The sequence below is a fragment of the Falco biarmicus genome, chromosome 9 (genome assembly GCF_023638135.1).
Source record: "Falco biarmicus isolate bFalBia1 chromosome 9, bFalBia1.pri, whole genome shotgun sequence".
NCBI classification, from domain to species: Eukaryota; Metazoa; Chordata; class Aves; order Falconiformes; family Falconidae; genus Falco; species Falco biarmicus.
The window spans coordinates 17,418,329-17,444,798 of NC_079296.1; the positions used below are offsets into that span (position 1 = coordinate 17,418,329).

Here is a 26,470-nt window from a genome sequence, read left to right on the forward strand (position 1 = left end):
CAGGCAGGTGATAGTGAAGACAGTGAAAGTTATCCTTACTACCTTCGTTGCTAACACGTTATGTTTATTGCAGGTCTTTGTAGCAAGACCTGGTGTAGGTGCATAATGTAGAGAGAATTAATTTCAGAGGCACTAGAGTGACTGGAGTTTAGTTGAACACTGAGTGGTAAAAGGAAAACTGCCAATGTTACTCTGTGATCTCAAAGTAGTTGTCTTAAAGCTTTATTTTAAAAATAACAATAAAATTGCTTGGAGGACTGAGTGTGGAGAAGTGTTAAGAACAAGTGTCATCCTGTCAGGGAGTCTTTCGCATCTGATTTGTGACAAACCGTAGCTCTTACTAATGGGAACATGGGAATGCTGTGCCAGCGATGCTAGTCTTGCTTGGGACCAGAAGTGGTGTACTGTGCTGCTAGCTGAAAATAGCTGCTTCTTGCTGTGAGAATGTCAGAAGAACCGGGACCTGTTGGTTACCTTATGGTGAGGTCACGCAGTTGAAAGTGTAAACACAATTATCTGAATACCAGTGACAATTAGGCTGCCACTGGATTTTTTTATGTAGACTCAGTTTATGAAAATACTAACACTTGTATTAATGTTAATATATGAACTATGTTAGTAATGTTATGCATGGCAGCACAGTGAGAGGGAGTATAGCTCAAGGAATAATGTGGTAAATGTGGCATGGATTTTATGTGTGTATTTTCTGCACTGCAGACTGCTCTCAGCATTGGAAACTGTCTCTTGGTGCTTTCTCTCAGGCTCGATTTACTGGTATATTCTGTCTTTCCAGGTTACTTTCCTTCCTTGGGGTTCCCTGCAAAGGGCTCTCCTGTATCTCTCAACTCTGACACTTCTACTCTTGCACCTAATTTCATAGGTAAATGGGGTCCTTTCTGTGGGAATGTTTGTGTTGTGCTGCTGCTTCTGTGCCAAGTTCACATTTAATATGGGTATTTATCTCAAAGGTGTGGCTACCTGATTATTCAGGCAGAGGTGGGTGGACACTTCCCAATCTATTTGTAGGCAGCACTCCAGAAACATAAATATGATATGAAGAAATAATCCTAGCAGAAACCCCTTATGCCTGCAGTTTCATAGATAATGAATTGACTTGTGACTTGTGACTATTTTCAGAAGACTGTTTCAACACCTGAATTGGCCTGTTCAGGTTCTGCCAGGGAGAATCCTTAGTTTAAAAGAATGCAGTCTTCCACCTGAGAGCGAAATAAAACGTGAGGTTTGAAACGATAGCGTTGCAATGAAGAAAGGAAAAATCTCCCCAAGCACCAGGAGGTTGTTATCGGAACTCATGAGATTTTTGTAACTTGTGCTTTCCTTCAAGGGGAAAAAAGTTTTTAGCTTCTTTGGCTATAGCATGGAAACCAAATATATGTTAGAAATAATGACAATCCCAAAATCTGTGACTTGAAGAAAGAAAAACTTGCAAAGCTTGGGGTCAAGATGTAAGAATTAGAAACACTGCAAGAAATCTTTGTTTCTGTTCTTTCCAACTAGTGGCATTTTGGAAGAGCTATTTCCAGCAGCATCTATTTGTTCAGATGAGTAGGGTGTCAGAACTGGCCAAGAGCATGTAGTCTTGGGGCATTTCCCATTTTGCTGCCTGTGATGAGTAAGAACAATATCTCATAGGTGTTGAAGGGGAGCTTCAAAATTCCTCAAGAGTAATGAATCTTAAGCTCATAAACCACTAGATATTCATACTTGTTCCAGTGAATTTAGAGGGTATTTGGGCAGTCTGTGGTAATGGTTACAGAAGTATATTTGTGACAAGAACTAGAAAAAGAAGACTTCAGAAGATTTTTCTGAAGTAAGCATGTATTTGACAAATTGTATGCTTGTTGAAGTTGGGGGAGGAAAAGTTAATTTAATGTAAAAAACCCCCAAAACCGCCCCAAATGCAACAAAAAGCAGTGTAGAATCCCTCCTGGAACTGGATTAAATATGCTTTCAAAGACAAAAGGTAACAGAGCTAGTTTATGTGTACTATCAGAGAGAAGAGATTCCAAAATAGATGAAAGGATATCAAATTAACTGAAAAGGTGTCAAAAAAGACATACAGAAATAGAAATACCACACAACATACAAATAGTTAGAGATCAGGCTTAGCCAGAGGAACATTAGGACAAAGGTGCTATAACAGTAGTTTAGAAAAGAGAAGATTTAATGAGAGGAGGTATATAAAAATAATACAGCGTTCTGGAAATGATTAAATCCTGTCTCAAAATGAAGAACAGGAGGAGGTTTAGTAATAAAGAAAAAAAGCCCCAAGATTGCTGGTTATTCATACAAGGTCTATTAATGCCTTACTTGAATTTACATCCACAAGCTTATTAAGAATTACTTGTAGCAGATAAAATGAAAATATATGTATGAGTTGAAACCTCATGCTTTGGTGTATAAGTGATACTGTAGAATTGAGAAATGGTTTTTCTTATTTCCTGTTTCATAATAGTTCCACCCAAGAAGGTTTCAGAGTCCCTTGTAAAATTGTCGAGCCAGTCACCATCAGAGATGTAACAGCGTGATTGTGCTGCCCTGGTCTCATGGGGCAGTTTATTTAGTCCTCTGTATTTAACGATACCCCCCATACGTGAAATATGTCTCCTCGTGGTTAGCAGGCATGGTCATGAAGTGGTTCTAATTATCAGCATTTTTAACATAATATTAATAAAATGGAATTTTATAGTCTCTTCTGGAAGTAGATGCTGCGGTTGGTCTGCTGGTATTGTATTCTGTGGAGAGTGTGAAGACTTGTTTCTGAGGCAAGTATGTTGAGGCTGTGACTGAACCAGCTCAGTCTGAAAGATGAGAAAGTATTCGTTTTGCCCTCCAACCTTGAGAGGTTGGGATGAACAGTCTGTGGTGCCCCCATTATGTTACATATAAAAGCAGTCAGTTGGATATAATTTTTGAAAACTGAGTCTACTCACAGAACCTGCTTACCTTCCAAGCAGGGAAAATTGGCCTGTAATGAACAACTAGGTTCCATGTGAGTATTCTCCTTGGTCTGGATAAAAATAATTGGATTTGGAGGGGAAAGAATTTAATACCTTATTGACAAGATAACTTTTTTTTTTTTTCCATGGAAAGATGAAATCGTCTTTTGAAAACCTTCCACAGTATGGATTTTCTGCTTGGTCTGTGTGGAGACGGTGACTAGTGGCAGGGACTAAAAATATTTGTCCTTTCAGTTTTGCTAGTTCTGATATAGTAGTATAAATTATTTGTTGCTTGTGGAGTATTGATACATCAATTTGGCCACTGCTTAACTGTTTCTGCACATTTTTATTTCTTGAATTTTTTGTGGTAGTTGCTTTGGGTCCTTGTTTCTGTGAGTAACTTGTGATATTTTTTTCTTTTACATCTGTAGGTTCATTAAGAGCCCCTCCAACATCTGGAGCTCCCCCTCCAGCCTCTGGAGCATCTCTTACTTCTGGCCACGTGGCATACAGTCCGTTTGGACATGGAGATGTGCAGAATGGGATTCCAGCCTCAGCAGCCCCAATGCAGAGGTACACAGAAGAAGAGCAATTAATAACAAAGGCTTCCCTTGGCAGACCTGTGCTAGGTCTAGACCTTTTAGGATCTTAAGCAAACTAAATACTTTGTTCTTCCTGTGGTGGACATTGACTTTCTTTATTGCTTCCTTATTATTTTGGGACGACATTTTGCCATAGGGGTATTTGTTAGACAATTAAGAGTATCTGGAAATTAAAAACTTCTGGAAGGATGTAAGCAGATGCCAGCGACTGATCTGAAGTCAGTCTTCAGTTCTCCGAAGACTTTGTTGTGGTAGTCGTTCCTCATAAGGAATTTTCTGATACCCATAATCTGTCTTGTTTTAAACCAATTGCATCCACACAGCCATAGTATTTGATTTCTTGGCAATATCTCTGTCTGGAGCATGTTGCTGTCTGTCATTACTGAGTAATTCCTTAGTGTTGGGACTGGGTCCTTTTCTGTTCATTATGGATCCCTGAATTATCTTCATTAAAAGCTCTTAGGCATCTTCTCCTGAAAGATACTGCTTTTACCTCTGTGGTGGAAGTGGCAACAGTCCTTTCTGCTTCATTCCCGTTACTGGTTATGGGAGAAGGTGGCTGGGTTTTGCCGCCTTCTGATTAAGCTCAGCACTTGTCAGCTGGAGAGTCCAAATCCTTTGAGCACCACAGCATTTTTACAAAGCTGCGCAGGCCTTGCTGTTGCTCGCCCCGAAGGTTCTGTTGTAGTATCTCTGTTTGTTGCGATAACTCAAGTTGAATTAACAAAAAAATGTTACAAATGTTGAGTTTCTATTTTAAAAACTAATAGTTTTGGTTTTTTTGATGAAAGGGATTCAAATCCACGCAGGTTATGTAATTATTTTTCTGAAATTGAGCCACAATGCTTCATGTAAATAATTGGGACCTAGCTAGTGTTTATGTGATAGAACAATTTTAAAAGCACAGAGAATTGTAACTGCTTGTATAATGGGGAATCCAGTGAAATTTCTCATCTTCCTTCTCAGGACACCTGCTTCTCAGCCGTTTCTGCCAGGCTCAGCACCCACGCCTGTCAGCCAGACATCTACGCTCCAGCAATATGGTCCCCCCCCAGCCAGTGTACAGCAGCTCAGCAATCACATGGCAGGGATGACAATTGGCAGTCCTGCAGCCTCTGCTCCTCCCCCAGCTGGACTGGGCTATGGTGAGGTGCTTTTCATTTATGCTAGTAATTTCATAAAAGATTTGCTCGTCAATAATTCATTACCATTCGGTGATGGGAATTCTGAGTGTTGACATCTGCCATAGCAAATGGTACTTTCCTTGACTAATAAGGTCATCCTTGGGGAAAACAGAACTGAGGCTGTTGTAGGAGACAATGCAGGAAGTACTGCAAGGCATGAGTAACAAAAGAGAGTAACAGTATTTCTCCTCAACTAGGTGAAACACAGTAACAGTCTGTCCCCAAGTAAGCTGTTAAGAGAGTCTACCTGCTTCACCACCATTATGCAGCAGCCCAGTCAAAAATAAGGAGAAAGGGCTCAGTAAATCACAAAGGGCTGAAACTACTCTGTATGATTCTCTGCGGAGTTTTGCTGGAAGTTGAGAAGAAACTTACTTAAACAGTATAATCTGAATTTAGATATTTTGTTCTATTGTATTAGATCTGTGGTCCCACTGCTGTAGATTACAGGACTCTTAGACTAGAGATCTGTCTTTAGTATGTGTAAGCTGGTCTGCCTACAGTGATTATTTTTTTTTTCAAATTGTTTTGGTAAAGTACTTTGACAAGCATCTCGTACTCTAACACAGTCTTCATAAGAAAATCAGGAGTAAGGGATGCAGATTTCTTCAGCCTTTTGGCAATGTGTTTGTCTAAAATAATCCTTAGAAATAGGACAGTGGTAAATACATAAGATACTAGTTCCAAAGCTCAGAACTATTCTTGAACTACAGGCTCCAAGTTAGTGTGGGCTTTAAGGTACAAACTTATTTCAGCTCAAGAAATCTGTAGGCAGATTTGTGGTGGTTCTTGTTTTGCATACTCCTGGCTTTGCCCCTTTTTTCTGGCCCTGAATCCTGTATTCTGATTTTGTAAAGTAAGAAGCTCAGACTTTGAGACAGAGGACAATGAAAGAACTATCAAGTTTCAGATCCCTTGGAGGAGTTTCAGCACTCTGATCAGTTTAGGAGGGTGTTCACTTAAGGTTTGTCTCTACTAGTACTGGCAAGTCCATCTGAAGATGAGTGGTAGACCTATTTAGATGATCTAGTCAAATAGGTTTTGCCTGCATCTTGTTTGTCTCGAGGATAGACAAAAATTATGTTCTGTCGTTTTCTTATCAGGTCCCTCAACATCGGTTCCCCCAGTCTCAGGAAGCTTTAGTGCAACAGGATCTGGTCTCTACACACCTTACACTGCGAGCCAAGGACCTCCTCCTACCAGTGTGTCTCAGGGTCTTCCTTTGGCACAGCCTCCGTTTCCTGGTCAACCAGTATCAACTCAGCGCCCGCCTACTCAAGTCCCTGGCTTTGCCCCACCTCCCTCTTCTACAGGGGTTGGACCTTCCTCTTACCCTCCCACCACAGGTGCCCCAAGGCCACCTACCATGCCAGGCCCACCACTGCCTGGGCAGACAGTTGCTGGACCACCGATGCCCCAGCCTAATCATGTGTCCTCACCGCCACCTCCATCAACTATGTCAGGGCCACACCCTGGGCCTCCCATGAGTGGTCTCCATGGACCACCTCCTCCCACTCATCCTCCTCAGCCAGGATACCAAATGCAGCAGAATGGTGAGTATTCCTAGTGTAGGAATTGTAAGTTACGCGTCTTCTCTGTGTGCTGCATATTGAGAACCGGATTTCAGATGTGCTACTGGTGGGGCTCGTGGCTGCACTGCAGAGCTTCCCTCTTGTTTCCCTGTGCTTGTGTCTGAAGCGCAAATCAAAGATAAACAATGCGATGTGTTGTTCTAAGATATTTGTTGTACAGGTTTTAATCAGATTAATGTAACTAAAGGAATCCTACCTTGCTTGGCCAAAAAGTTAGTAATTAGTGCCTTAATACTACAAAAATTTGTGATAAAAATTTCATTATGAACTTTAATTTGATGTCTGCAGCCTCATCTGTTCAAAAGTAGGGATTTGAAATCCTGAAAAGCCTTGTTACCTTTTTTTTTTTTTCAATTTGTGGCCATATACAATGTGTTTGAGAAGAGTTGTTAAACGTTCGAAAGCAGTTGCTACTTTTTCTCCTTTGACAATACTATGTATTTTTCTCCTTGTAGAACCTTTCACATTTTGTGTGTGTGCTTAGAAGTAATATCAATTAAACTTTATGAATTGATAACAATTTTAGCTGATATTTAGTCAATAACATTTACAGATAGCTAGAATAAAGTAATCATGTGCAAGTGTGGGGATTGAGAGTCCCGTCCCCCATGCAGCTTTGTACAACTGGCCAGATAAATGACTTAAAAATATCTGTCCAGATTGCTGTGCACCATAAAAACACTAATGGAGTAAGTTATGTTGGTATTCCATAACTGACTCAATTGTCTAAAGTAATGTGAAATAACATCAGGTAGTTAAAAACAAGAGAAAATCACACATTAACCTATTACTATAATTTCAGACAAGCCAAAACTGCCCTAGAGAACTCTTTGCACATCTTGAGTTTGAGGAATTATGGGTCATCCACTAATTTATTTGGCTGTTCTGTGTGCACTTTCTATTAGGCAGTTCTGCAATTTAACTTAAATGTTCATAGTGCATGATCTTAATGCATGTTGTAATCATACTCTTCTAAAACCAGTTATGTTAGTGCAAACACCTGTGTTTACTTAAGTCTGGTTTTAAGGAGGACTGTATCAGTTTATTGGATCATTGATAGAGACACACAGGTCTAAGCTGAACCACTGTGATAAATGTTTCATCCTAATTAGCTGAGAAGCAACTGACTTTATTTTTCTTGGGTTTTGGCAATGACAGGAAAAGTGGGCAGTGCGTAACAAGGAGGTGGCTAGTGTTAGCCATGGTTTGATTTTGCTGTCCCTTTCTTGTAAGGTTCCTTTGGGCAGGTGAGAGGTCCCCAGCCAAACTATGGAGGAGCCTATCCAGGAACACCAAATTATGGAAGTCCGCCCGGACCACCACCTCCGCCAAAACGCTTGGATCCAGATTCCATTCCTAGCCCTGTAAGCTTGCTCTGTTCTTACCAGTGTGAACTCTTCCATAGTGTCTTGACATAAAACAGAACTGACAATGACCAAAGCTGAAAATAGGTTTCTTGTTCCAAAGAACATCAGTCTGTTTTCTTGTTTGACTTTTCTCTTGTATATCTGGCTTCAGTCTTTTGTTATGAGTAAGCCCAGAAGCAATATTTTTCTTGGTGACTAAAGAAATGCACCACATATGCAAATCAGTGCTCTAATTCCTTGAGTCTTTTTCTGTACTATGTTACGTTTTGAGAATCCTTGAGGGCTTTGATTAAGCTTGTTTCTGCATTTCTGAATTCTTACTTAATGACTTTCCAAGGTGAACCGATTTCAGGTTTTGAGGTGACAGTCTATGAACTGTATGATTTGTGTTTAACATATGGTGAATAGGAGTTGATCGTAGTGCTTTTCCTTTCCCTTTTCCTATATTCCGTCAAGAAGCTGGTTAGTGGGGTTTTTTGGTCATTAAGCCATGACACTACTTCAGTCAAATATGGACAACTTCTCAAATTGGGATTATCTTTGAGCTGAGGTTCTGAGAAAGGATACACAGTGATGTGTAATGGTTAGCAATGTTGAGTAATACTAAGCCTGGCAGTATGATTGCTACTGCTCTACTGCGCTGTTCCTTCCACTGCTGCTGATGCGGTTCTGTTACTGTCTCAGAAGGCCACAGTCATTTGATAACAGGAAAACTTTGCAGGGCAGTGCTTACAGTTGACTTCAGAAATATATAAATAATTTACTCTTGAGTTACATCTTAGATCTGGACTGGTGCTGTTCAGAAGTTACGGCTATTCAGAAAAGATTATCTGTTAAGACTCCAGGTTTATGTAAAGTTTATGACCATATTTATTTTTTTTGGAATATAAGAAGTCTAATTGCTTGTCTGCTTTTCTTCTCTTCCACTAAATGAGATCTCAAATGGCTTGTGTTCAGTGCCTTAATTTTAGCATGTTCTTAAAGCATAAATCCCCAATTTCTAACCAAAATGAGCACGTGAGCCACTCCTCTGTTTAGCAATGTGTTCAGAGCCCAGGCCCCATATCCTGGAAAGGCTGGTTTTGGGAGCAAGGTACGCTGCAGAAGCTCATGTTTCTTGTTGCATGAAGCAGTGTCTGAATGTATCTAATTCCAGTGCTGCAGGTTTGAGTAGAGAGAAGTAACGCTGTTACTTTTTGTTTTATTATTCTCTTCTCTCTTTTTTTTTTTTTGTGGCACTCTTTATTTTTTTAAAAAAGCAACTTAATGAGCTGCCACCCCAGCAGAAACCCAGGCACAGAATAGACCCAGATGCAATTCCTAGTCCCGTAAGTGCTGTATATATCTATGTCAGTTGTAGTCTGTGTGTTGGTGACCATCTGTGCATGCCTGAAACCTGAACTTCACCTCACTAACCCTCCATCGTTAATCCTTCATCCTTTCCTTGCTGTCTTCTGCTTGCCTTATCAAAATGAGTAACATTGCACCACAAGAGGTTGTTAAAATCTTCTCTTCTGTGATGGTGAGGCAATAGAAAAGCACCGTTTCAGAAACAGATCATGAAGAATGTCTCCCCTTCGCTTTGTCTGATCTTTAGAATATCTCCTTCATCAGATTCCAACTGGCATTTTCAGTGTAAGCCATCAGTGTAATTGTCCATATGTGTGTCTCTAGTTCACATACGCACAGCATGAGCCTTTAGTCATGTTTTCTACCAGTTTTGAGCAGTATTTGATTACTGTTCTTGTTGATATACTAGTACTGGGCTAATGCTTTGAAGTTCTAAAATTGCAGATGAACTGTTTTGTTTTGATGTTAATTCCTAATATAAATATTCTAGTAGATGAATATGAGGCATGGGGAGCTGTAAACATTCTGTCATTATCTGTGCTCATACATAACCGTTACATTTTGGATTTGAAAATTTTATGTTTGTTTAGAGAATCTTACCTAAAGAAAGAAAAAAGCAGCTACCTTTTGGATTGGAAATAAAAAATCACATTCCACTTTTTTACCCTTGTATCACTTCCTCCTTGTTTAGTTGAAGTTGGTCATGTAACGGATACCAGCAGCAAGATCACCGATGTCAGCCAGTGTGCAGACTTTTGAAATGGGGCTAAATTTATCCTAGAGTAGTCGCTGTCTGATGTTATGGGAGGCTTTCTGCTGGCAACTTGGAATATAGTGAGAGAGTGGAAGTTTTGCCATGCAAACTTCTGCATTTCACAATTTATTCTAAGCAGAGGCATGTGTGTTTGGTGGCAAAATAAGATCAGAAGAATGACTGCTAGCTTTAGTGCTTTCATTCAGGCACCAGTATGGAAATACAGTTACAACTATGTATAACTATAATTTTCTGTTCCTGTGCAAAGGTCAGTGGATATTTTAGTCAAGTGAGACTGTTGCATGCATTTGCATCATCTTAGCGTATTTGCATTAATGAAGAAATTGAAATACTAAGAAATTTAAGACTTTTACTGGCTTTGAAGTTTTAAGTTTGATTCATTGACAAGTCTATTGAAACTTCACCTCCCGCATCCCCACAATTCAAATCACAAACTCTTGAGCACCACGGAGTAATGAAGACTTCCACTTGACCCTGCAAGCTTCTGTCCTTATGTCAGTTAGTGGTTAGAAATAAATACATACTATGAAAACAGCGGGAACACAACAGAAGGGAAAAGCTGGGTTATCCCTAGAACTTCAGCCTGAGGCTTACAGAAGTTTCTAATTTAAATGTGGCTAGGACCAGTGTACAGGGGAATACTACCAAAAATTCCTTTCTTGGTGTGTGTTTGGCTTTTATAAGTTCAGATCAGGCCTTAAAACACAAAATATGCTACTATTCAAAATACTTGGGGGAAAAATACTATTTGCATCTTGTAATTTATTGTTAACCATTAAGTACTATTCAAAATGAAACTGAGAGGTGACTGCTTGACAAAACTTATTTGCTTTAGACTTGTTATTTTTAGAGATAGTAATGTTTTCCTCAGGTCCCCCTTTCACTGCCTTACAGATAAGTTTTGGATTTTACAGTACTTGGAAACCAAACCTCCAAATATTAATCTGATGTCTTCCATCTCAGATTCAAGTGATTGAAGATGACAGAAGTAACCGTGGGTCAGAACCATTTGTCACTGGAGTGAGAGGGCAGGTTCCACCTCTTGTTACTACAAATTTCTTGGTCAAGGATCAAGGTAAAATATTTCTCTTTTCCTAAACACACAAAATGCAAACCCCAAAGAGTCAGGTGACATAAATGTCTGTGTCTTGAAAGGAGAAGTTTGAAGAATTGTTTTGGTGGCTGGTGATGTATGTTTTACCAATAGGAGTTTAGTTTCAAGTCCTGTGTTGATTTGATCTCTATTTAGATTCCCCTGATTGCTTGGTAGCTAGTAAACAATTTGCAAGTAAAAAATGTTTTCCAGGGCAGGTACCTGGGACTAGCAATAGCAGGGATATCAGAAAGCAACAAATGAAGCCTCTTCTGTAGAGGCAATATCAGTGAAGAGCTGAAATTTACTAGCAGGATCATTTGCACTGGACTGGGAACTTTTTTTTACCAACTGGGGTGTCAGTTGGTCCATGGGCTTCACAGAGAAAGGATATTTCATCTCCTAATTTCCCATGCGTTTTTTGAGATTTAAAGCTCCGTTAAAACTTTGTGATCTGATTCTACAGCCAAAATTACAAAGTCAAACAGTAGAAATGTTTGAGTTGAGTTTTCTGCCAAAAGAGTGAAACGGGAATGGCATTTTAGAGGTTTAAGTTGATGTGAAGTCAAGTTAATTTGTTTTAAGGGCTTTTATTATATGTAATTGATCATAAAGAGGCATTTTGTTTGGAATTCAGGGTTTGCATAGATTGAAATTAATTGATGGCTTTAGATAAGCTCTTAGTCTCTGTGGCTTCACAACGTAGACAAAGGTATATTTGTTTCTGTTCTTGAATATGAACTTGTACTGAAATTTGTGGTGATTTTTAAATTTGTTTCACAGGTAACGCAAGCCCTCGCTACATAAGATGCACATCTTACAATATTCCCTGCACCTCAGATATGGCCAAACAGTCCCAAGTTCCCCTAGCTGCTGTCATAAAACCACTGGCTACTCTACCCCCCGAGGAGGTGAGAACCATACACAGAGTTACATACGCACTGTGTGCACGCAGAACTCGTCAGAAGAATGCTGTTAGATGTCAGCGGTTAACAGATACAGTGAGAAGGAATGTTTAGGTAATGAAGACTAGGTAAACAGTGATTCTCCCACAAGCACGTGGTAGAGATATGTAAGGGAGAAGAATGTTGTGTTCAAAACATTTAACAGTTACTTAACATTTATTATGAAATTAACATAATTTCAGCTTTTTTACAGTAACTGTCAAGCACTGTGACCAAACGACCAAAATACTAGGATGGTCACAAGTGTGTATGCTTCAGTTGATCTCGATTTCTTGCTTGGCCTAAAGTATTTAAATTGTTACTAATAACTGATGTTAAGTGTTTTCTAGGGTGTCAGGTTGTGGAATCAGAGGAGACTGTATCAAGCAGTACTGGTTAAGCTGTCTAATGCTCACGTGCATGCCCAGCGCTGTGTGGGATGACAGTGCAAGACTTCAGGACTGGGCGCTGCTGAGCTGCACTTTTGTTTCTGCCCTTGCTCTGTACAGCACTTGCTTGCTTCTAGGTGTAATGCGTGGCTAGCTAGCCACTCTGGCTGTTGAGAACATGAAAGCTTCAAGAACATTGTAGAGCTAGAAATTTTATAGAATATTCTGAATACTGTGGCTACTGTGTGGTGTTAGCCTGCTTGGAGCAGGGACATAAAGATAAATATGCTTGTTAATACTGCAAACGTATTCAAATTTATGTGCCCTGTTAAAATTAATTTCAGCATCTGATGAGGAAAGGAATAGCCTCTGGGCTTTTAAGGGCATGTTCTTCTTGATGCATTTCATTAGTGTTCCTAAACTATGGTTTGGGTTTTGAAGAGTGTTTTGCGATAAAACCAAGTTGTGAAGTTAATTCCTGTGCTTCGGTATTGTGGCTGGAGTTTAAAAGGAGCACCGCAGGAGGATGTGGTCTTACTTGAGAAACCTGGAGGCTTGTGGAGGTGCACATTTTTAGAGAAGCTTTACAGACAACTAGTTGTTAGGTCTCCTGGTGTGTTGATGCTTTGAACAACCACTGGTGACCTCCAGAAAAAACGTGGCTATGGTCGGATAATTGCCCTGGAGATGTGTCAGTTCTAGCATTGGGAAGTTCTTTACAGCAAGGGCAAGCTCCCTGTGGAGGGGCCCTTCCAACAGATGAAGGCTCAGCTGTTTGCTGCAATAAGACTGTAAATAGATCTAAAGCTTAACATATCAGTAATGAGAGGATAAGTGTCTCATGAAAGTACAGCATTCAGATAAATTCAGAATGTATAAAAAAAAATTCAGCACCTGGTTGCCAGGTGCATACCTTTGCCCTGTGATAATGTACGGTTCAGAAAGCAAAGCTCTGAGGCTTCAGAAGTGTTGCTGTGCCATTTGGGAGTAAGTGGTCAGTGACAAGTGCGTAGCACTGCATGTTTACAACACCCTTGTTTGCGTGCATGTTATTGGAGGAGAGGCTGTGGAATAAAACGTATTGTGTGGAAGTACAATACCAACATTACCTGGCAATCAGAAAACTTGAAATTTTTGTTTCCTCTGAGGAGGTCAGCCTGGGTGATAGGAGCTGAGAAACACGGCTGCAGAACCATGGCATTGCCAATAAATGATTAGTGGAGCTGAATGAGAGATGTGATACATCTGTGGCATGAGGGGGGGAAAGTGATGAAAGCATTTGCTCAGCTCCTGCTCAATGAATATGTTGTCTCTTAAACATGATCAGAGGTTTAGGGTGACTGAGGGAGTTGACTGGACATCTTTAGTGTCAGAAAGCTTAAAAGTAGTTAAAAGTTTCTTTTGAGCTAGGTTCTTAGTTGTGAAGGGTGCTATGAACTATGAATGCAGCTTGTAGTTTGTACAAGTTCTGTCTTAATAATTTTAAAGTGCTTCCTGCTTATTCCAAGGTTGAGAAGCTGCAGAAGTTGTCTGTATCTTATCCTGGTTTGGTGCAGAAAGAATACATTGTCAGCAAGAGTTCAAAAATAGTATCACTATGTAACACTTTTGAGGACTTGCTATACAGTGGGGTTGAGACAAGCAGAACTTACAGATACATTGTATTTCATGGTGGACTTAAAAAGTAAATCTTAACAGCTGTAATGTCTTAAGATAGCCTGGATGCTGTGGTGTTGAATATATGGCATGCAATGACTGGCTTCTGTTTTGTCAAAACGCTTTTTACAAGGGAAAAATATGAGGTGAAGAGTTGCTTTTAAAACAGCCAGCCTGTGGTGAAACGTAAATTGTGTGCTCACTCCCTTGAAGTTACCGCAGCCGTTCTTTGCATGGCTTCGGTCCTTGGTGTTCACTTGGGATACATCTGTGTGGTGCAGTGTGGCACTCCTGCTAGAGCTCGTGCTCCTCAAGCAGGCACCGTGTAAGGTAGTGCAGCACCCTGCAGGAGTACTTGTGTGTAAGTAAGGTGGCCCATTAATGACTGCGGCCCACAAAGACCTGCAGTTTTCAGCTGCTTGAGTTGAAAAGCATTTACAAAATTCTTCTTCAGGTTTTTCCCACCCCCTGCACTCTCTCCCACAGCTAAACCCTATGCAATGTATGGGGAGATAGTTCTAAGCTCTGCAATTTGTGTGGTTGCTGCTTTCTCATCATCATGTGATCTTACTTTTAATTTTTTTCCCCTGCTTCCACAGACCCTTCCTTATTTGGTAGACCATGGAGAATCCGGCCCTGTCCGATGCAATAGGTGCAAGGCTTACATGTGCCCTTTTATGCAATTCATTGAGGGTGGAAGGAGGTTCCAGTGTTGTTTCTGCAGCTGTGTCACTGAGGGTAAGGTTTCTTCTGGAAATCGGTCTCTATTGGAGTGATCTTTGAACAAGATGCAAGCAAGTAAATGTGTACCATGTTGTGATCATATATAATGTATACTTGCTTTGATGTGTGTTTAGTCCTTAAAAAAATTCATTATAAAACATGTTCGGTGCTCAGTTCTGAAATTATGTTTGAATTAAGTAGGTGCTTATCCATTGCAGTATTATTGTACCAAATTTTTAACATGAGGTACTCGTATTGTGGCTTGAAAAATTTATTTATTTATGGTGTTTTCTTAGGGTATTTCAAACTAACATTTTTCTATTTATTTGTCATTTCTCATTTACTGAGATGTACATCTAGTCAATATCATCAGTTAAGATTATTTTTTTTTGCTCACAAAGCCTGTTTAAACACTACTTAGAGGTGAATTTGCAGCCAAATATGCTACAGCTGAAGAGGAATGCTCAGTATATATGCCAGTTAACCTTAGTTGCTCTTCTAAATTAATATAAAACATGCTTTTTTTAAGCAGAGGTCACTCTGTGCTGCTCACAGCATGACATCTGTAGATTTGTTTTGAAGTCACGATGGAATGTAAGGTGCAACAAACTTCAGAGTGATGTATTGAGTGTTTCATTTGGTAGCACTAGTGGCTTTTAATGGACTGTTTGTTCTTATCACCTCAGTTATGCTGTACAACTGTTTGTACAAACCAAGGTGGGAAGCTGATGGGGGGTTAGAAATGGCCAACTTTTAAAAAAACATTTTTGTCTGGTGATTTCCAGCCTGCGTGCATTCCCTGCTCACTCAGCAGCTGCATGAATGGCTGTACCTGTGACAGCTGAGCAGGGGCAGGAAAGGGAGGGACGCTCAGACTGCTGATGAAAGCAATGCTGTGAAAGTACAATATAGTTGTACCTGATACTCGAGGACAATTTTTGTTCTCTGCAAAAACAATGGCGTAATTAGCTCCTACTGGATGTGTCCTTGGAGAGGAGAAGAGTGATAAGTGATATATAGTCTTTATGATATCACTTTGTTTTCTTTTGAACTGTTGAAAATGTGAATGTTTAGAATAATTTAAAGGTGGTGAATTTTATCGTTACAAATGATGTCATTTTTTGTTCTCCCCTGGAGCTATATAGGCAGCTATAGCTGGAATAAGTTTTATCACACTAGCAATTCTCCAGGGGGACAGTCTGTCGTGGTAGTTCTTGGGGCCAAGGGAAATGCTTTCTTTGTTTCTGCAGCTGACTTTTGTGGGTAAAAGCTTAGCTTAACTCCCGCTTGGGCTAGGTACCAGCACAAAAGTAATGGGCACTGGGCACGTGGTTATACTTCTGGTTCCTTCCTCCTTCCTAATGCTTTACATCACGCTGTAGGAAGTGCCCTGTCTATTCTGACAAAAGGATTATGGCAGCCTCTGGAAGACTTTTACTCTTGTGCAGCATGGGAAGGGAAGGGAGAAGCTGACTCATAGCAAAATAAGGAGCTCAATCTTTCAGTTACCCTGAATTGAGTCAGGAACATTGTACCTGTACTTTGCCTCAAACTCCAAATAAAATCATTTGTTGCTACTTATAAAAGATTGTTACATGTTACCTTTGGACTAAATACTTCAGAAGCATCCTAAGAGTGTGTTGTAGTGACATTTCTGATATGAAAGGTCAAATGGGAATGCAAAGGACATTCAAGAAAAGTACAATAGTGGCTATACAGTGTGCCACCTGGTGCGTAGAATAGACTGGAAGCAGTTTGTCTGCATTATTTGACTTTAATGATGCTCTTAAATTGCATTAATATTTTTAGTAATACTTGCATGCTAGCACAGTGCTAGCTAGCTTTCCTGGAGTTGGAACAGCTGTTGTCCTGCTAGCTCTCTAGTCACTGTGGTTGTCATGGCTGTGTCAGTGAACTTGATTTTTCCTTTCCCAGTGCCACCTCATTACTTCCAGCATTTGGATCATACTGGAAAGCGAGTGGACTTCTATGACCGACCTGAGTTATCACTGGGGTCTTACGAGTTTCTAGCAACAGTTGACTATTGCAAGGTACAGTAGTATGTGTTTATTACTGTATTTTGTTTTGCTTTTAAATGAAAAATCTATTTTCCTAGAAGTAAGAATGACATGAATTGTCTGAGGCTGCTTTCTAGCTGGCAGAGATAATTAACAGCATTAATTCAGCTGACTTCATTATGCAAAATAATGTGCTTGTCTGATTACTTCCCAAAGTAGAGCAGGTTTTGATCACACATGACATCATTTTTATTATAGCTGCCTCTGTCATTGTCTTCTGGAGCTGTATCAGCAGCTATAGCTGCTGTTACCTTAGCAGTTCTGCAGGAGGGACGCTCTTGCAGTAGTCCTTGGGGCAGAAGGAGAAGGTAGGAGAGGTACAATTTGGCCTGAGAGAGTCTTTATCTATTGAAGTTAAATTTCAAGTACAGGCATAGTGGTTAAAAACACAAGAATAGTGTGGAAATAATATATTGTGAGATTATTGTCGTATATATATATAAAAAATATATTGTCAGATATTATTAAAATTAAAATACTTTAATAATAAACTTCTAAGGAATAGGAAAAATATGCAAGGTGTTTATTAAAGCAACTTACATCTCTGCCGAAGTAAATGCTGGGGAAAATAGATGTCTCAAGTGTTGCAGCTTTATACTGGTTACTTTCTGATGCCTCATCTTTACTCTGCGTTAACGGAAAAAAACATTATCTTGTTTCTAACAGTGTAAGAAGCATTTTTAATTCGAACAAGGTGTTATCTTCCCAGCTTTTTTGAAAGTTCTTCTGTTTTGCTTTTGTTCTGTGCACTTCTTCTGGTATGACATATAGTCTTCAGAAGACTTTTCCCGAAACAAATTTTTCTTTCCCAAAGCAAACCTGATATTTAAGTAGAAGGGAAAGTCTGCAGTTCTCAGAGAGGAAAATATTTTGCTTTATGTTGATGAAATCACCTATAACAAGCCTGGCTGTATTCCGAAGTCTTGAGAACTGGCAGGAAACTTCCCTGTCTGCTTTCCCTATCTGGCTGAGTCATGTAAGTGGATGGTCTAGGGCACGACTCTTCCAAGGAGCGGCTGAGGGGTTGTTTAGTCTGAAGAAAAGGAGGCTCAGGGGACACCATCTTGCTCTCTACAACTGCCTGAAAGGAGGTTGTAGTGAGATGGGTGTCGGTCTCTTCTCCCAAGTAACAAGCGATAGGACAAGAGGAAGTGGCCTTGAGTTGTGCCGGGGGAGGTTTAGGTTGGGCATTAGGGAAAATTTCTTCACAGAACGGTTGGTCAGGCACTGGAACAGGCTGCCCCGGGAGGCGGTGGAGTCGCCATTCCTGGGGGTCTTTAAAAGACACATAGATGTGGCACTTCTTAGGGACATGGTTTAGTGGTGGCCATGGCAGTGCTGGGTTAACGGTTGGACCTGACCATCTTAAAGGTCTTTTCCTACCTAAATGATTCTATAATTTATTTATAACCAGCCTGTTCTTCGCTCAGCAATAGCAAAACCAGTCTAGGGCATGTCATACCAGCCCGTTTCAAGCACAGTGTGCTTGTATGTCTGTTAGGTGGGCAGGGATGGGAGAATGATCTGAAGAAACAACTGCTGCTTATAAGTAGAAAAGTGCGTGAAAGCTGTTAGAGCTTTGACCAGCGTTCATCTGCCCATGTTACAGAGATGTAATGTGACTTCTTCCTTCTCTTCCACAGAACAACAAGTTTCCCAGTCCACCTGCTTTCATTTTCATGATTGATGTGTCTTACAATGCTGTGAAGAGTGGCTTAGTGAGGCTAATATGTGAAGAATTAAAGTCACTCCTAAATTACCTGCCCAGGTAGGTATAATGTGTAGCGCTGTAGCCAGTCAAAATGGGGAAAACTGTCACTTTTTCCCTTTTTAAAAAAGCTAGAAAATAAAAAAATACTTGATAATCCTGTCAAGCTTTTCTTCAGAAAAAGGCCAAGCAGAACATCTTTATGGATACCTTTCTAGGTGAAAATATTTTTTTCTTCCTTTCATTTTTCTCTTATCCCTTATTGTGTTGGGTTCTGTGTAATGATTTCACTATCTACTTAGATGTGAAGGCAAGTATGTCTCTTACAGGGAGGGCAACATGGAAGAATCAGCCATTCGAGTAGGCTTTGTCACCTACAACAAAGTGTTACACTTCTATAACGTGAAGAGCTCCCTGGCACAGCCACAAATGATGGTTGTTTCAGATGTGGCAGATATGTTTGTGCCACTCCTTGACGGTTTTCTGGTGAACGTGAATGAATCCAGGACGGTTATTGCCAGGTAATAGAAACTGATTTACAGTGTGTGTAGTAAATTACTTTTTTGGCAGATTTGAGTGTTGTGTGAATATTTGTCATGTTACTCACCTAGAAGTCACTCCATGTATTTTAACTTCCTATACTCTTTGAGGTTAAGCTGGCAAAGTAGAATGGGAATATTCATGGGGTAAAGGGCATATTTGGCTCCTAGTCTGGCTTAGCAGAAGGTACATATCAAGGGGATTTAATGCAGAAGGGCATTTCTGGGAAAAAAGAAAACACAACTAGAATGATGCCAAGGAAAAGTCCTGAGACTACTGAATCACTGTCTTTACAGTTATTTAGGCAGTTGCCTTAAACGGAGACAACGATGTCTGATTTTTGCTTCTGTGAAGAAAATCGAATGAGTGGGATAGAGACGATAAAATCTAGAAGAAAAAAAGAGCAATTATAAAAGTCTTGGCAAACTGTTTAACATGGTATTTGAAGTGTAATTAAACCATGATGTGTAGCTAACTACGTTTTGGGAACTCGACCTGGTGCTGCATGTTTTTAAAGAAAATTTCTAGCCTGTTTTGTAGTGCGTTAACAAGCAGAAATACAAAACTCTGGCTTTAAACCTATTAATCTTTGGCACATGGGATGCTTGGGAAACAGGCCAAGTGTCGCTAGTCTTTCCTAGAATTTACTTACCAATATATATTGGAATATATTAAAAGAGAAGTAATACAGAAGAGCTGTTGCAGTAGGCACCATTTGGGGCTCTACAGCAAGCACAGAGGATATGGGTGAGAGAAGGCAGTGAGGGCTGGCGAAGCAACATTTTTTTGTCAGAGATAGTGATGAGATGCCAGATCCTGTAAAAATTACTCAGTCACAGGCACTTTGGGGACTTCTGTTTAGACACCACAGTCTCGGGTCATCGATTGTAACTGTGTGGCTTTTCCAGTTAATTGGATTTTGGGTTTCCTCTTTTTTTTTTCTTGTTCTTTGCTAGTTTGCTGGATCAGATTCCAGAAATGTTTGCAGACACAAGAGAAACAGAAACAGTTTTTGCACCTGTGATTCAAGCAGGGCTGGAGGCGCTGAAGGTTAGTAAACGTGTTGTCATGGCAAATTGTTTTCAGACAGAGTACTCTGAAGTTCACATTCTGCTAACACATGCTAGTAAGACAATTCTGAACCTTTTTTTGTAAGCTGCCTTGTGGTAGATGTGCTGCGTGTAGGAAGTACTTGATTCATTCTTCCAAGTGCGTGTGCCTCTGGATTTATCTGTTCCTTACCCAGCTGGTTTTCTTAACAATTTCAGCTCAAAGTACAAGATGTGTGGCTTACTCTCAGCTACCTGGTTGGGTTTTGCTTTGAACAGTTTATAGACCCTACAAAAGTGCTGAAGTCTGTCATGTCTCATTGAGGAGTTCTATAACACGGTGTCTTTCTCATCCTGGGCTTGAAGCTCTGGTATAACCTTAAATAAAAGGAGAGCATGCTATCTGTTAAAGTTGCCCGCAACAAAGTGCTAACCACGTAAACCTTTCCAAAAGTTCTTCCACTCCAGTACTTCATCCAGATAATTACATGCATGTCTGACTCCAACCAACTTGCATATACTGATTGAATTGATTGCCTGTATGATTCCGTCCAAAACTGTTCACATGGCTCTATTTGTCTGTCATGTAAGTTCTTAGAAGTCTCAAACTCGATTTTGCTGACAATTGTTCAGTAAAGAAATAATATAAATTACTGATTGTTTCCATACTGCATGTCAGAGAAAATAACCTACTAGAAACATTGGCTAGTGTTGGCACAGGATATTGATTTAAAATTAATGATCGTTGAAGCTCAGCTTAGAAAATTCTCTGACATTTCTGTGACTCTTTTCCACACACTCAGTAGGTGCAAATTAGAGAAGAAAGCACTGTAATGTGTTTGCACAAAACCTTTTGTAGCTGAGTCCTGCTCACTGCTCTGTGCCCCCCTGGAGCCGGTCCTTTTCTCCCTGCCAGGGAACCAGCACGAGTCCAGTAAAACTGAAACTTGCTTTCCTGTAACTGACCAGTAAGCTGTGCTCCCTGAGTGGGACACTGCTGCAGTAACCGAGTGATCACCGAGCTGGTGCGCATGATGGAGCGCCTTCCTGACATAAAGAACTAAAGAGGTTGCTTGTTCTTGAATCGTGTTTTCCTTTACAGTTTTTAGAAATGTTTCTAACCTGCGCTATTGCACTCGCTTTCCTGCAGGCAGCTGAGTGTGCTGGCAAGCTCTTCATTTTCCACACCTCTCTGCCCATCGCGGAGGCCCCAGGGAAGCTAAAGAACAGGGATGATAAGAAACTGATCAACACAGACAAGGAGAAGGTAATACTGACATGCATGATACTTACATAACAGGTCTTGCATGATGCTTGCATAACAGGTCTATATTATACTTTTTACAAGCTAAAATAACTCTGAAGCAACATTAAAAAAAATTATAAGGGTAGCACGTCATGTAACCATCCCAGCTAGTATCTTATAGCATTGCACTTCTATCTTCTGTTCTCGGGCAGAGCTGTGTAGACTTCAATATCATAAGGCCAGCTCTGGTGCGAGGACAAGAAGAGACAGACCTAGATACTTATACAGGACAAAATACTGTAGCTGGGTTAAAGTAAACGTGCTGGACTTAACAGTTAAAGCAAGACTTTTGTAATTTTTGTAACTTTTGTAATACGCAACAGTTCGTTGCAGGCAGGGTCAGGAAGAATTTGTATGATCCTAATTTCTGCAAAAGGAAACCCAAAGTATAAAAGTATATTGACTGGGATTTTAAACTGGATCTCGCTTTCCTTTTCTTACCACAAACTTCTGATCTCGCCTCTGACTTCCTTTTTTAGACTTTGTTTCAACCACAGACAAGCTTTTACAACAACCTGGCCAAGGATTGTGTGGCCCAGGGCTGCTGTGTGGATCTGTTCCTGTTTCCAAACCAGTATTTGGATGTGGCGACACTAGGCGTAGTAACCTACCAGACGGGAGGCTCCATTTATAAGTATGCCTATTTCCAGGTAAGAGACGCATTGGCTCAGACTGGTATTGGATCTAAATAAGAATTCCTGTTTAGGTAAGAGTTCTTTTTCATAGTGTGAACAATAGTGAACAAATACTTCTTTGGAAATGAATTTCCTGCTTAAATTTCAAGACTTCTACCAAAATGATTTTGTTAGCTTTATCTCTTTATGCAAAATATCTATTAATAACAAAAACAACAACAAGAAGAGCTATGCTGTTACCTTTCAGCACAATATTTCATTAGCAGGGCACTGAGCTCTGTATGATGGCCGATTTTTAGAGTTAGACTGCAGGAGACAGTATCTGGTTTTAAATTACTTTATGGTTTATGGAGCAGCTCTGGTTTATGGGAGTGTGAAACTTGAATTATTGCTTGTGTTCTAGCTGGAGACAGACCAGGATAGGTTCCTGAATGACTTGAGAAGAGATGTGCAGAAAGAAGTGGGATTTGATGCTGTAATGAGAGTGCGCACAAGCACAGGTGGGTGTTAGGATAAGTCTTACTAAATTGACCACTTCAAGCATGTCATATGGGAGGTAACAGATTTCTCACTGATTTAAAACATCTTGAGGCTAAGCTATGCAAAAAGCTCTGCTGAAGCTTTGAAATTCTAAGACTTTTGTCAAGACTGAGGAAAGATCCCTGCTAAAATCTGTCGTGATAACTTTTTGTCACTGATAACAGAATTTTCAGGGCTGCAAAAGCAGTCTGTCTTGTTTTTCTGTTGAGAATTGCGGTTCACATTGGCTTGGTTTTTAAATTTTTTTTTAGGTATTCGAGCAACTGACTTTTTTGGAGCCTTCTATATGAGCAACACAACAGATGTAGAGATGGCAGGTTTGGACTGTGATAAAACAATCACGGTGGAATTCAAGCACGATGACAAACTGAGCGAAGACAGTGGTGCGCTCCTTCAGGTGAGGCGGGAGGCTTTCTCGGAGAAAGATGTGAGCTGACAGTTCAGAATTGTCAACAAAACTGTGCCAAGGTGGAACCGAATCTCAGCTGGGGAGCATGCCGGTTGCAGACAAGGATGACATCACTCAGAACTGGGTTATGAGACACTCCTTCAAGGAACTGTTTGTTCTTTCTTTCTGCCCCTTACGATAGTCTTAACCTTTCAGCATACTTGTTCTCAGGGTGACCTAGACTACTTGAAACTACATTCTGTTTTCCAAGACCGGTTAGTTCCCTTAATACAAACTGCTGACATTGCTGCTTGTTATCTGTCATGGACCCTGATTCTTAGCATATGCTTTTAGCTTACCATGCCAGTCTTTTACATAATTATCTTACTCGTTTAGGCATCTAAGACCTAGTTTTTAATAAAGTATATTCAGACCCTGCCTTTCTTACTGCAGCAGGACCTCATTTTTCTGTATCCTGGCGTTGTTGTCTCTTGCAGTGTGCGCTGTTGTATACAAGTTGTGCAGGACAGCGACGACTCCGCATTCACAACCTCTCCTTAAACTGTTGCACACAGCTTGCTGACCTCTATCGAAACTGTGAGACAGACACGCTCATCAATTACTTGGCTAAATACGGTAAGGGTAAATATAGTAACAAGCGTTGCAACCTTTAACTGCTGTTAAAATGCCTGTTGTCATCCACTTGACACCTGTTTGTTCTCTTTCCATCAAATGCCAGGCGGCAATCCTGACAGCTCAGTCATTTATGAGGAAGAGCACGAAGTCGGCACGATAGTCTTGTTGCTTAGGATGAGGGTTACAGATAGATGGTGTGGGCTTATCCTTCGTACAAATTCTTGTCTTTTTTAATAGAGACGTGTGCTGACAGCTGTCTGAATTCATCCTTGTATTTACTTTTGGACCGGTTTAGTATGTTCTTGAAATGTTCCAGGATTTTGCTCTGGGAATAGGAAACAGTGGCCTTAGCTCATAGATCTGTGTTAAATATCATTCTTTTATGCCTTGTACCCCATTTACCCTTTCTAGTTTGCAGTAAAAGCCTACAAATCCAGCAGAGATTGAGAGCTATGTATGTTTATCACCGTTAAAATTTAAGGAATGGTCAATTTTCAGTCCATTAAAGAAGGATGGCCAGGCTATTAAAGGAGTTTTTATAGTACTCCATGTTTTTAAGCATGATGAAGTGTATTTTAAAGTACCTGGGAAATAAAGAGTTGAAGAATATGTAATAACACGGAGTAAATGAGCTTGTTCAGCTCTTCAGTAGGAATGTGTCCTCTCTCTTTCCCACAGGTTTGAAGGAGAGGGAAAAAAGACCTTCATAAACGATAGTTGTTTAGATTTACTTTGTGGAAGTAGTGTTGGATTTTGTTTACTCTTAATGAGCAATCACTTGATAGCTGTCCATCTCTTTCCTCTTCTGTGCAGCATATCGTGGAGTTTTGAGTAGTCCAGTGAAGACTGTACGAGATGCACTGATCAACCAGTGTGCCCAGATTCTAGCTTGCTATCGAAAGAACTGTGCTAGTCCCTCTTCTGCTGGCCAGGTAAACTCCAATGCTCTTGCTTGAATCGCAGGCTCAGGTGTTAAAAGGTGATGAGAGCTTCCCCCTACCTAGCCTACTCAAAAAAAGAAATTGCTTTGCTCGGCAGAAATTTGCAAAGAGAAGACTCGGGGATGTAGAGAGACTGCAAGTAAAACTGCAGTTGAGAATGGTTTCTTGGACACGTGTCTGGAGCCCAGGAAGCACTCCAGGGAAAAGTTCTATGTTCCTTTTGCAAGTCCATGATAGAATTAGACTCTCTGCTTTTACCCCTCACAGCTAAACCACACCTTGTTGGTTCACGCAAGCCTCGTTTTGTCCAACCTAAGCTTATTCAGCACGACAGCTGACCGACTTTGTCTGCTTGTGCCTTGTAGCTGATCCTCCCTGAATGCATGAAGCTGCTTCCTGTGTACTTGAACTGTGTGTTGAAGAGTGACGTCCTTCAGCCCGCTCCGGAGGTCACAACAGATGACCGTGCCTACATTCGTCAGTTAGTCACATCCATGGATGTGGCAGAAACAAACGTTTTCTTTTATCCCAGGCTTCTGCCCCTGGTGAGTAATTCAGGGGTATTTGTACTACTAGAGACTTGCTGTTGTCTTGACTCGTCATAAGGGTTGGCGTTTGTGTTTCAGCAAGGGAAAGCGATTGGAGAAGGATTTGGGATCTGCCATCTGTTGGGAGATTTCACTTAATTCCACTCAGGGGCAGACGCATTACTGCATCTTGTGAATTTTCTGGGGGATTTTTTTTCCTGAGCTGTGAGGATGACAGCTTTTGACTCTGGAATTTCATAGTCTTTTAAAAATCCTAAAACTTCTTGTAACTTCAGGTAGTAATTTTCATCGTTGCAGCAAAACTTGAAGTACTACTCTGACTTTGCAGTACCATAGTCGCTGGAGTAACACTAACAACTAATTACATTTCTACGCCAGGAGGCAATGGTGGAACTGCAGAGTCATTTCACAGAAGCCGTGTGTTCTCTTTGGCTGACCAGGGGTCTCTGATCTGCTTCTGTGTCACGTTCAGTAAGAAAACTGAGCTGGGGAGTGATACTTCAGTCCCAGCTGTTGCAGTCTTAGGAGTCTTAGAAATGAGAAAACCATTGGGGCCTTAGTGGCAGAAATTTTCAGGATGTTTTCAGAAGTTCTTGTTTCATAATCTTGATTTTATTGTTTTAATTCATTTCACTGTAAAGCAGACCAAAGCAGATGTTGACAGTGACTCCTTGCCACCAGCAATCCGGAACTCAGAAGAACGTCTCTCCAAGGGTGACATATACCTGCTGGAGAACGGGCTGAACATCTTCGTGTGGGTGGGAGTCAACGTGCAGCAGGGCCTGATCCAGAACCTCTTTGGCGTGTCGTCCTTCGGCCAGATCAGCAGCGCCTTGGTGAGCTGGATGGCGGTACGGGAGCCTAGCGTCTGTGATAGTGGCCCAAAACTTTATAAACAGTGAGAAGCCAAGTTGAGAAAATAGTGTTAAATTTTTTTGTACTAGGAACAAGAAAAGCACAGGGGTGTGACACTGGTGGAAATGTCGCTGTCTGGGCGTGTTGGCCGTGCTTTTCCCTAGCGTTATAGTGAGAAGAGCAGCTGATATGTAAATGAAATGAACAATTGACCTTTAATTCTGATGCAGTGTGATTATTCTCTTTTCACTAGTTGAGGTCAAAGAGACTGGATGGTAGCGGGGGTATCTCTAACCTTACGTACTATGACAAAGCTGCTGAGTGTTTTTTGTTTAATGTTGCTCTGCTTCGCCTGCTTAATGGGGATTGGATGTATTTCGTTCCAGAGTACCCTGCCTGTCTTGGAAAATCCCTTTTCAAAGAAAGTACGATCTATTATTAACATGCTTCAAATGCAGAGATCCCGCTACATGAAGGTAAAAATGTTGCCCTGCGTTCGTAGCTTTAAATGCCCTTCCCTTTTAGCAGAGCGGCTGATGCCTGGTAACGCTGCAGCGCTGAGCTTGGTCCTCCTAGTCTCATAAATGTGATTCAAACGTAAAGTTTTC

At 40.7% G+C, this 26,470-nt stretch overlaps 1 protein-coding gene across 7 annotated transcripts in view; it reads left to right on the top strand.

The window, feature by feature from the left end:
- SEC24C (SEC24 homolog C, COPII coat complex component) overlaps nucleotides 1–26,470 on the top strand; it is a 37,368-nt gene that overhangs the window by 10,200 nt on the left and 698 nt on the right. For 3 of the 7 annotated variants that reach the window (XM_056351634.1, XM_056351635.1, XM_056351633.1), the window contains 22 exons: nucleotides 794–880; nucleotides 3,395–3,536; nucleotides 4,532–4,710; nucleotides 5,853–6,302; nucleotides 7,575–7,705; nucleotides 8,968–9,036; nucleotides 10,797–10,908; nucleotides 11,710–11,837; nucleotides 14,515–14,653; nucleotides 16,574–16,689; nucleotides 18,360–18,484; nucleotides 18,754–18,945; nucleotides 19,921–20,014; nucleotides 21,164–21,280; nucleotides 21,799–21,969; nucleotides 22,358–22,454; nucleotides 22,746–22,891; nucleotides 23,380–23,518; nucleotides 24,332–24,450; nucleotides 24,825–25,004; nucleotides 25,649–25,843; nucleotides 26,249–26,338. In XM_056351634.1, coding sequence (XP_056207609.1) covers nucleotides 794–880; nucleotides 3,395–3,536; nucleotides 4,532–4,710; nucleotides 5,853–6,302; nucleotides 7,575–7,705; nucleotides 8,968–9,036; nucleotides 10,797–10,908; nucleotides 11,710–11,837; nucleotides 14,515–14,653; nucleotides 16,574–16,689; nucleotides 18,360–18,484; nucleotides 18,754–18,945; nucleotides 19,921–20,014; nucleotides 21,164–21,280; nucleotides 21,799–21,969; nucleotides 22,358–22,454; nucleotides 22,746–22,891; nucleotides 23,380–23,518; nucleotides 24,332–24,450; nucleotides 24,825–25,004; nucleotides 25,649–25,843; nucleotides 26,249–26,338 — 3,218 coding nt within the window. The remainder of the gene's footprint in view (nucleotides 1–793; nucleotides 881–3,394; nucleotides 3,537–4,531; nucleotides 4,711–5,852; nucleotides 6,303–7,574; nucleotides 7,706–8,967; nucleotides 9,037–10,796; nucleotides 10,909–11,709; nucleotides 11,838–14,514; nucleotides 14,654–16,573; nucleotides 16,690–18,359; nucleotides 18,485–18,753; nucleotides 18,946–19,920; nucleotides 20,015–21,163; nucleotides 21,281–21,798; nucleotides 21,970–22,357; nucleotides 22,455–22,745; nucleotides 22,892–23,379; nucleotides 23,519–24,331; nucleotides 24,451–24,824; nucleotides 25,005–25,648; nucleotides 25,844–26,248; nucleotides 26,339–26,470) is intronic. The other 4 variants (XM_056351636.1, XM_056351637.1, XM_056351639.1 and 1 more) reach the window with 4 other exon arrangements.